We start from the raw sequence: 11,453 nt of genomic DNA on the forward strand, positions 1-11,453 counted from the left end.
ACTTATATATAATTTGTTAACTTGTGGTGAACAAAAAAATACTGAAAAAATGCACAAAAAAAATTTGAATGACAAAAGTTATATAGAAATAGTACATTTTACCCATTATAGTAAAAATCTCAACAAAAATAGTAACTAAACTTGAAATAAAACCTTGAAAATATAAAATGTAATAGGTTTTCTGCCTTTCTTTTTGCCAGATGACTCCTAAGTTTAGGGTTAGTGAACAGTTAATTATCAAAAGCATCAGTAGCAGAAGGTTAATTCATAACAGCACAGGAAACACAGACACGTGCTCATATAGGTAGACTAATGTCCTGCAGACCAGCTAAATGAAGCCACATTAAATCACTTTGAGGGACAGTGGGGGTTGGGAGTCTTTCTATATTTTGGGGGTTTCGGGCTGAAAAGTTTGGGAACCCCTTGTTTATATTAGGTAAAGCTTTGCTGGCGACACTGACCTGTCAGTGCAAGCTAGTTATACTTGTTTTCACCACCAGAGGGCGACACCACCATCTGTGGAGCGGAAGCAGTTTCACGTCAGCTGATGGACTTGTTGTGGTTTTTCCTCCTAGCTAAGTATAGACAGGTGCTGCACGTCTGTTTGAGTTTCTGTGCTATCACATTATCTGTGGAAGCCTAAGGAAATGAAGAAGTTTTTCGATGACTTTAAGAAAGACATTAAATTTAAATCTGCGGGACCTGGGAAGAAACTAACTGAGGATGGAAGGTAAATACCAAACTTTAGTCAACGCTCGGAGTGTAGCTAACATTAGCTCTCCAATCCCTGCAGAATTGATAACATATGTTTGTTGGTTACTGATGATCATTTATTTACTATGTTGTGAAGCTCCTGAGACTGATGCTAATACATGTTTTAATAGCACTTCACGGGCTAACTGCACTTCTACATTAGCATGTTATATAATAGCCTCAGTGGTAGGAGTCAGATAATCCACAACAAGATTATTGAGTCAGTGCTTTAAGTAACTTAACTAAAGAGACTTTAACTCACGAATAAGCCTCTAACTACCAAAACAGACTCTGTTACAGTCTGGATGTGTTGTCGTCAGTATATTAGATGGGCTAGCTAGCTAAATTGCACACTTGTGAAAATATGTGGCTTCGAAGAAAAAGCTCATTGTGGCCTAACATGTCTCATCATGGCATCTGTTCTGTCCTCCTAACACTGTAGTAAAAAGCATGAAGTGGTTCAGAGCAGCTCCAGCTCCAAGAACCACCATCACGCTCCAAGTGAAGGAGCGCAGAGAGCTGGAGCTGCAGCCCTGGCCAGGATTGAACAGCATCCGAGGCCGAAGGTCCAGACCTCTCAGGACGCCATCAGGAACCAGGGTGAGACAAAGAACTACTCAGAAATGGTGTCTGGATCAAACTGACTTATTACACCCTCTTCAAATAAACTGTTTTGTATTGGAAAATGAATTGACTGAGTAATATTTCTTTTCTTACAATTAGCATTGCTATATAAAGTTAGATCACTTTAGTGATGTGCCTTAGCAATTAGTGCAGCACTAATTTATATATGAAGAGTTCATTTGCAAAAATAGATAACTCACTTTAAAAAAAAAAAATCAAAATATTTCAAAAAAACATATTTTCTATTAATAGCTTTAGGTATTATCAATCAATTGAAGTTGGGTGGCTTTGAATATGTCAAAATAGCATTACTAATTAGAGGTATCTTAGAAATGTAACTTTATTAAATATGTTTACTCAGAAGAAATATGTTTTTTTAAATTTTATAAAAACAGTTATCTGTATTTGCAAATGAACTCTTCATATAGTTTTTAGGACAACCATTGCAGAGCTGTATTTTCTGTGTTGTCACGTGAAAGCTTACAGGATATTTTGATTTATTTCATTTTTATTCTTCTTCTTTTTTATTATATTATTTTATTTCTCTGGTATTTATTTAATTGATTTATTTATTTTAATTTTATTTGTAAGTATTTCATATCACATTCCTCTATATCTTATTTAGTCTTGTACCATTTTATCTATTGTTGTTGTTTTCAGTCTCTCTGTTCTTTTGTGAAGCATTTTGGGCTGCATGCTTGAATGTATGAAAGGTGCTATATAAAGAAAAATCAGCTGAGTTGAGTTGAGTTGGTCATGGTGTAGTGGTTACCACTCCATAGACTGCAATATGTTACAATACTGTGTCCCGGGCAAGTGTGCTTTGTTTAAGCTTGCAGGTTCTTGTCTATGTTTACTTTAAATAAAAAAGCTAAATAACTGAAAGTAGATTACATTACTCTTGTTTAGCTCTAGGATGTTACAACACAAGGTAAATGAGACCATTTGCATGTAAATTATTTTCAAAAAATAGTGTAAGTAAGAATTATTTTGATATCACACAAGCTTAATATTTCATGAATAATATAAGTCTCATTCTGTTTAATGATATGATATTAACCAAAGTCTGAGTATACAGTATATTTGTTGCTTTCCAGCATGGGAAAATAAACTATAGACCCCTTTGACTATAGCTTCTTCCTGAACATAATAAAACTGATCTTAGTGTTATGGGGTTACCAAAGATCACGTCAGTTTAAGTGGTTTGGGTTTGTGACTTCCGTGGAAGCACTAAATGTGTGACAGTCTGCTCGTTCTGCTTTCATTCTCTGTGTTGTTTGTTGCAGAAGAAACACATTTAGCTGTTGTATTGTAGAGTTGAGGGCTTTACAGTGATGATTGTAGTATGTATTTCAAGGTAATCTTAGTACTAGCCTGACTGTGGAATGTAATTCCAGTCATCCTAGAAACACTTCTGTTCCAATTTAAAAGTTGTTAGGCTGTTTTTTCTGATTTGCAATTTGACTGATGCTGTCAGGTCGGATGAACAGCAAAATATAAGGGCTGTGAGATTTATTACATGACCACACTGATCTATAAGTTCTCTCTCTCTCTCTCTCTCTCTCTCTCTCTCTCTCTCTCTCTCTCTTATTCTCCTCTATCCCTCTTTCCAACCCCAGCTCAGTCAAAGCCGATGTCTGTCTAACATGAGTCTGGTTCTGCTCAAGGTTTCTGCCTGTTAAAAGAATGTTTTTCCTTGCTGCTGTAACTAGCTAAATACTGGGAGATGCAATGCTCATGGTGGATTAAGATGAGATAAGAACCAGTCCTGTCTTAGGAGGGGACTGGATCATATCCTTGATGTTGGGTCTTTGTTAATAATTTAACATAGAGTACGGTCTAGACCTGCTATGTTTTTAATAGCGTCTTGAGATAACGGTTGTTGTGATCTGGCGCTATACAAATAAAGATTGATTGACAAGATGCAACAATCATGTTTTAGTAAAGATGTTGACATGTTTTTCTGTATTTGCTTGTAGTGAAAAGAGAGCTGGAGGCAGAGGCGGCTGCACTCGCTGAAAAAGACAAGGCAGCCACAGCAGAGGTATTAATCATGAAAATGTTTTTAGCTACATCAAAAGACAGCATAATGATTGTGTGTTACTCAGTGATCAGTGTTTGTCTGGCTTTAAGGGTGAATTATAATTCTTCACAGGGATCCAAAGTACCAGTGAGGGATCCTGCTGGCCTCTCAGTGTCAGGTGTGTATTTCACCTGTCCGCTGACTGGAGCCACTCTGACCAAAAGTGAGAGAGAAGCACACATTAAAGAAGCCATTTTAATGGTACGTACGTCTGAGGAGATTGTTGCAATGTTGCCCCATAACTTGTACAGTTGACAAAACATGAACTCTGTTTTCACCGTCAGCGCTTTGAGGAGGATGAGATTGAGGCCTCTGTTATGATGGTCCACACGTTTAACAAAGACAGAGAGAAAGTGAAGACTGCTGTGGACATCATAAGCAAGTAAGACTCATAACAGTATTCATTATAAATTAAAGCTTTATTCCAAATAAAGATTATATTTCATGTTGTGTCATTTCTTTCTGAACAGGTATGTTGAAAATATATGTAAGAATCCCACAGAGGAGAAATACAGGAAGATTAAACTCAGCAATAAAGTGTTCCAGGTTTGTTTAACGTTTTGTTTTCTAACAATTATTATTATGATATTTTGTCCTTCTTTTATATTGTATACTCTCTTTTTATTTCAGGAGAAAGTTTATTGTGTGGAGGGCAGTAGAGAGTTCCTGCAGGCCCTTGGCTTCACAAGCCTTATGCTTCCTGTAGAGGGTCAAGGTAAACTAATCCTAAACAAAACAACAACACTTTCTCATCATCAGTTCATAATTGTGTATCTTGGCCTTTCTTCAGAGGAGGAAGAGGAGTTCCTGGTGTTACTAGAGCATAATCCCGATGCCCTAGAGTTGATGAAGGAGAGAAGGGATCGTCTCCAGAGAGGAGAGCCAGTCAGAGCTCAGCTGGACCGACAGCCGCAAGCTTTCAAACCCTCTTCGAACGCCCAACGCTTCGAGCTGCCGCAAGAGTTCTACAACCTGTCAGCGGAGGAGCTCAAGAAGGAGCAACTGCAGAAGTATGCAACTCATGGTGTAGATAGTTTTAGGAAAGGTTCATTGGAAATGCTGACTCAACCTGACAAAAGGCAAAGAGGTGGAGATTAGGCGGGCCTTTAGCTTCCTCACTAACAGTTACAGTGTGTCCGCCTGTCCGACCAGTCAGCCACTCATTACTCATAACCTCAATATCTTCACAACTAATGAGTCACGTGTCTTTTTCTGGCTCTGTTTGCTCCCCGAGTATGTGCATCAACCAAAACTCAATGCACTGATGACTAGTCTTGTTCCTCTCTCTTCATCTCATGGAATCTTCATGTCATTTGTTTTTTGTTTTCCAGGAGTGATTTAGTGGAGAAGAACGCCATGCTGCGCACAAAGGCCATGAGAGAGAAAGAGGAGCAGAGGGAGAGAAGGAAATACAATTACACCTTACTAAGGATCAGACTACCTGATGGAAACCTACTTCAAGGTAATGACATGTTTTTTTAAACAGTTCAGAATGATAAAAATATTGAGTCCACAGTTCTATGATTGGTTGAAAGCCTTGATAGACTTTGAGATAAGTCAGTAAAGATGATGTCATCCCAGGAACCTTTTACGCCTGGGACCGGTTACCCGTGCTGTTTGGGTTTGTGCGGGAATCCTTGGTGGACGGCTGGCAGCCCTTTGAGCTCATCGCTCCTGGAAGTCAGAAACTACAGGAGTCTGAAGATGTGGCTCTTGCAGAGTGTAACTTGGTGAGTTGAAACCTGAGACCTTGCACAAAAACTGGCCTACGTAGACAAGGGTGTCTATGTTTAATGTGTTGTCACATCTTTATCTTTATTCCATAATAAAGTCCATTTAAAAGACCAGAACAGACAATGAGTTAAATGTTCCCCAGTGCACCAAATGTGTGTTCCTCTGCTGCTGAAACTAATCCTTAACAGATGCGCCTTTTGTGAACTGTTGTGTAATTTTTGTTAAAAACTACAGTGAGTAGCTATTTAAAGAAAGAGTTATCTTTTTAACAGCTCACGTGGGAAGATTTTAGCTGGTTATGAAACAGGCTGAAAGTAGTAATAATTAATAGGTGTGAAACAAAATGAGTTTCAGCATGCTGTTGAAACAGCTTCTGTATAGATTAGTTACATGACACCGAAGTATTAAAAGACAGAAGGATAGGATTTATGTCAAAAACATACACATGTACAGACCAAGATCATCAAAGAGATTCCACTTAGTCCACATTGGCACCAAAATCAACGCAAACCAAAACTCCCTGAAAGGAGTGTATGGCTGTTTTCGAAAACGCCTGCTGTATACTACCTATGAATGTAGTATGCAGTATGTAGGGGAGATTAGGGTTGGTTGTCACACTTTTTACTGTTTTGATGGTTGCTCATCATCAAAACATCTTTCAATAGTCATTCCTACATTAAATTGAAGCTTAAGGTGTTGGCTTGAAATGTGTGTCCCTCTCTTTTTCCAACTCATTGTAACAAAGAGGCAATTAACTATCAAAGACACTCTGACATTGTGACAACCAACCCCATCACAGGGATGGTTGTCACACACTATAGGGTTGTTTGTCACACACTATGGGGTTGGTTGTCACACACTATGGGGTTGGTTGTCACACACTATGGGGTTGGTTGTCACAATGGTATTTTAATGGGAAAAATCTTTTAAAAAAGGCAAGAAGGCAGAACTAAATTTGAAAGTTTAATTGCACTGACAAGTGATAGGCCTACATAACTTAATGCATTGTAACATAAAATGAGCAAGGAACATGAAGAGGAAACACATCTTTAGGCCAGCCTATATAACAACATAAAGAACAGAACAAATAGGCCTTACAATAATGGCCTACTCAACTAGGCGTTACATGTGACAACCAACCCCAAAGAGAATGTGACGACCAACCCCAACTGGAATTTTTTTCTAGCATCAAGGCTAACAACCATCTAACAACTACTTGGCTAGCTAATAAAAATCTAAACTATAGCTTTCCCCTCACACTTTGTAAGGGTAACACTTGTTTTGTTATAAAACCATCATTTAAAAGCCTTGAAGAAAAATACAGAGGAGCTGAATATTGTCAATTTGACATGAAAAACACAAAAAGTCCTCTCACCTCAAGTTTAGCTGTCTTACTCCAGAGAAGACTATGTAGGTGAGCTCTGATCCTAATTCTGGAAATTTCCACACCCCAATTTGAGAGACAGCGCCCTCTGGTGGCGAGATATAACGAGTGTGCCAACCAACCCCGTTCTCCCCTACTGCATACTGCTTTTTAAGGTAGTATGAAGTATGACTCTTTGGTTGGATCTGTTTTGCAGTATGCTGGGTCAGGCGCTGTTGTTTTTTTTCGGTTTTGGAAAGCAACAGCCAAGTTGATAGTGAAACTGCTTCTTTAGTATCCACTTATGATTTAAAAAGTTAAATACAAACCAGTAGTGGTTTAATTTAATTATTTTCACAGACATGAACAGTTACCTGTGAGATTCGTATCACCTCTGTTATTACAGAAGGTGACAAGATTCACTGGTGTTTCTTTCGCAGTACTTCACTGTAAATGTAATGGACGGTTAAACGTCTGGTACAACTCCAACACAGTAGATGGCGGTAATGCACCTTAAAACTGAGTGCTACCCAGGTACAGAAAAAAGGATAACCGTTGTGCTTTGCATTGTGGGAAATAGTACACAAGAGTGGATGGTCCGCTGCATACTTTTTTGCTTATCAGTGCGACATCTGGGTAGTTTTGGCATACTACAGATTTTGATCTTTTCACATACTGCATACTACATAATGACTTTTTAAGTACTGCTAGTGTAGTAGGCTGTTTTGAAACAGCCTCTGTGTTTCAGCCTAGTTTTTAAAGATGATTGCTGTTAGTACAAACAAAGGTTAAGGGACCACCGACACACCAGGAAAGATTAATACGATTAATAATTAGAATACGACAGATCTATATTAACACATAACACATTGAGTAAATACAACTGACATCTGTTCTTTCTCCTCTTTGATCTTGTATATTAAATCATGTCGTGCTGTCTTAACTTAATAGACTTAGGCAGTATTCAATCAATCAATCAATCAATCAATCAATCAATCATTATTTATTTGTATAGCCAGTGTTTCAGTGTGCCAGTTCCCCTGGCAGTCTTAGCCCATAGCAGCATTACTAAGATCTGGTCCAAGCCTGAGCCAGCTCTAACTATAAGCTTTATCAAAAAGGAAAGTTTTAAGCCTGATCTTAAAAGTAGAGAGGGTGTCTGCCTGCTGGACACTGACTGGTAGATGATTCCAAAGGGGAGGGGCCTGATAACTGAAGGCTCTACCTCCCATACTACTTTTAGAAACTTTAGGTACGACGAGCAGGCCTGCATGCTGGGAGCGTAGCATTCTAGAGGGGTAATAGGGCACTATAAGCAATTTAAGATAGACAGGTGTCTGACTATTAAGAGCTTTGTAGGTCAGAAGAAGGATTTTAAATACTATTCTAGATCTTATGAGAGGCAGCGTAGAGAAGCTAACACTGGAGAGATATGCTCTCTTCTAGTTCTAGTAGGCCTTGTTGAATGGAACGTACTACACCTCTGGACTGTATCAATGCAGTAAACAAGTAATACAGGTATACAATGACAGGGATTAAGTTTCAGCCCCTTAGGCACAGAGGTTTAGTCCTTCCTGTAGTTGATATTAAATGGTGTCTGTGTATTTTTTTTTAGGTCCCTGCAGCTCTGCTCACATTTGCTTGGGATGCAGCCGTGCAGGCGGACATTGCTGCCGCTGGCGGTGGAAAGAGCCCAACTCTCCTCAAACCAGAGCTGCTGGAAAAGATACGAACCCTGAGCTGAGCTGCTGGCACACTGCCTCTGAACATCTCCCTACCGCCTTCCCCCCCGGCACTCCTGGGATGGAACTGCCCCCTTACAGATGACCAGTGTTTATTTTTATGAATTCTAACTTCAGTCAGTAGCAGTGCAACCTAATGTGCTTCTTTTGCTGAGCGTACCCTTCTTTCTTCATGACGGGAGTAACGTCACACTGCGGGACTGTCTCAGCAGCACATTGTGATGAAGGAAGCACTCCTAACAGATAGATGGAAGGCGAAAGCAGGGGACAGGTGTTGTGTTTCTGTTGCATCCTGAGTGAATGTACATGCTGTGCTGTAAACGGACTGGGGCAGCAGTCTTCTGTGCTCTAACTGTCAACTAGTCAGGTATACTTCATGTGGCATGTTGAGAGACCTTGTTCGAACTGTGTCAGCATTACTTCCCCTTCTTTGAAGTCTGTTTAATTAACAGTGTTCATCTCTGTTGTACAGGCATGTAGAATAACACTAAGTGAAGTCATGAAGTAAATGTGGTCAGACGCAGCTGTTGGTTTGTTTGCAGTATCTCAGTACCTGGCTCTTTAAATGTTAAAAACTGCGGGATGGCTTTACTTAAGTCTTGAAATGCTTTTTGTGTTTTGCCCAAGTTAAAAGTGTTTTGTCTGTGAACTGATGGCTGGTCTTAGTTTAGTGATACAAGTCTGGCAGTACTGCACCCCCTGATGTTACTGACAGCTACAGAAATTGAAACCTCAGAATCGGTTTTATTTTTCTGTATACGAGCACAAACCCAAGTTGTGAACCAAAACCAATTGTTTTAGTCTCAAGTTACCTCACGGTTCAGGCACCGTTCTCCAATGTCACCTGTGATATGGGCCAGCCATGTGTTGGTGATGTGATGGAGATTGTAATAAGAGAATAAGCTTGTGTTTGACCTGCTTGAAGCACTTTCCAGCTTTATTTAAAACCTTGTCACTGCTTTTAAAGCAGACACGGTCAAACTGTAGAGGCTCACCGCAGCAGCTTCATGTACCCAATGTGCTCTCTCTCTCTCGCATGCAGGCAGGCAGGCAGGCATGAATTGATTTCCGTTAAAAACTGGCAGCATGGACTTGATGAACCACGTAATCGTACCACAGAATCGTTCTGTATTTCAAACATGGAGTGTATGAAAAGGCAGTTAGTATCACCCTGCTGAGATCCGTTAAAATTCAAAGATGTGACACAGACTTGTTAATATTCACTTCAGAAGTACACCAAATCCACTTTTCCTTTCCACATTTCATTGAAGGTCAGGATATTTACTTTCAGCAGTTTTTCCCCAATTCATAAATTAAAATCAGGTTAATCAGTAACAGCTTTTTCAAGTTTCTTTAAGGTGTAAAAGCCCCAAAAAATATAACTTTAAAAAAAGGCTTCCAGGGGACTTTGAGCAGTCTTATTTTCAAAGAAAAATAATCTTTAAAATATTCAGATTTTCATTAGCTCCAAAAGATAAAGAAACCAGGTGGGGCTTAACAAATACTGTAGCATAAAGCAGTCCCTTTAAAAAGTAAAAATTTACTTTTGAGAGTTTTATACTTTGGTAAGAGACAAATGTCTATATTATATGCCATGCATTCAAATGAACAATTCCCACTTTTATTTCTGTTAAAACTTGCAGCATGGACTTGATGAACCATGTAATCACACCACAGAATCGTTCCGTGTTTGAAACATGGTGTGTATGAAAAGGCAGTTTGTATCACCCTGCTGAGATCCGTTAAAATTCAAAGATGTGAAAGAGACTTAATGTTAATATTGACTATAGAAGTAAGCCAAACCCACTTTTCCTTTCCACATTTAATTGATGTTCAGGACATTTACTTTCATCAGTTTTCCCCCCTTCACAATTAATATCAGGTAAATCAGTAAAAGCTTTTTCAAGTTTCTTTCACTTTTGGTTGGTTAAGATAACAACAACCTACCTCCCATTGCTCGTCTGTCTGAATCCTCCCACGTAGATCCTTAAAGTTTAAACTTTGCTTCTTTTACGATAGAACCACCGTCACATTTTCAAAGTGTATTTGCACACACACTGGCCTGCTGGGTTGCAATTAAACGTCAGGCCTACAGTCTGACGATAGCATTTTTAAGGCCAGGTCAGCTATAAGCAACATTACTGCACTCCTCTGCTAACTTGATCAGCCTAGCCACTCGTCGCCCACACGTATTATATGGAAGGTGTTCTTGTTTATTTGCATCCGTAATCAGACTTTATGAGCCGTCGTGATCAGTCCTGATGTTCTAAGTTGTATTTTATTACTTTAACCTGCCTGTAATAAACATTGCTTGCATTGCATCTTTTGTTTAATAAACAGAATAATGAGTCGAGTCATTGTTTCATTTCCGTCTATGCTTACCTACATGTGACAGTGTGGACGAGAGTCTTGCTGATTCTCTGTGTTTTGAATCTGCTGTTGGACATTTAGAGGTAGTTAAATAATTCTTTATTGAAAAACACAAAGGTTGAAGCACTTCATCGAAAAAAAAAAAAAAGGAGGGCTCAGCGCACTTCAATAACTGCTTTCCAAATCAAACATTAATCAGAATATACAGTATTTTCATAGACCTGAAGTTGTACTACAGAGAAGGATTCCAAGTCGTTTACAAGTGATAACAAAAGGTCAACAAACAGAATCATCTGACATCAAGTAAAAAACAATAACCAGTTATTGTGTGTGTTCTGAGATGTGTTGGTAGGCCTGGGGGTCTAAGTAGACCAAACTGGAGACTATTCTAACTAATCATTAGCAAAATCAAACATTGTCCTTGTTATGTCAGCTAACACATACGTTACATTTGACCTTATAGTAACAGAGGTCCAGGACGAAAGATGTTCGAAAGTTGAAAGAGTTTTCAAAACTTATTTGCAGCCAGTTCTATTCCTTCTATCGTTCTAATGAAGGTGTGTGACAGCACTTTAAAGAGGATATCTACTGTCACCATGCAATAAGCAGGAGACTAATTGCAGCTTGGCTTTATTTTTTGTATAGGGATGTCCTCGACAGATTTATTCATGGCTCTAGTGAAAAGGTAAAAAAAAGTAGGGATGCAAGAAGTACACTTTCAGCTTATTCAACCAAATGCTTGCAGCAGAGTGTTTAACTAGAAAGGTGAGCTCAACGCTTTAAA

At 39.0% G+C, this 11,453-nt stretch overlaps 1 protein-coding gene across 2 annotated transcripts; it reads left to right on the plus strand.

The window, feature by feature from the left end:
- Positions 1 to 513: 513 nt before the first annotated feature.
- Positions 514 to 9,190, plus strand: ubxn6 (UBX domain protein 6). 2 transcript variants are annotated; one of them, XM_034710803.1, is made up of 11 exons: positions 517 to 730; positions 1,196 to 1,353; positions 3,357 to 3,421; positions 3,533 to 3,661; positions 3,745 to 3,842; positions 3,931 to 4,006; positions 4,091 to 4,175; positions 4,251 to 4,470; positions 4,792 to 4,922; positions 5,042 to 5,190; positions 8,173 to 9,190. In XM_034710803.1, the coding sequence occupies exons 1-11, from the start codon at positions 648 to 650 to the stop codon at positions 8,299 to 8,301; spliced, it is 1,323 nt and encodes a 440-aa protein (XP_034566694.1). In that variant the 5' UTR covers positions 517 to 647; the 3' UTR covers positions 8,302 to 9,190. The 2 variants fall into 2 exon arrangements, with proteins under 2 accessions (XP_034566686.1, XP_034566694.1); XM_034710795.1 differs by having other exon boundaries at positions 514 to 730; positions 4,091 to 4,470.
- The last annotated feature ends 2,263 nt before the right edge of the window (positions 9,191 to 11,453 follow it).

Source organism: Notolabrus celidotus, chromosome 2 (assembly GCF_009762535.1).
Source record: "Notolabrus celidotus isolate fNotCel1 chromosome 2, fNotCel1.pri, whole genome shotgun sequence".
NCBI classification, from domain to species: domain Eukaryota; kingdom Metazoa; phylum Chordata; class Actinopteri; order Labriformes; family Labridae; genus Notolabrus; species Notolabrus celidotus.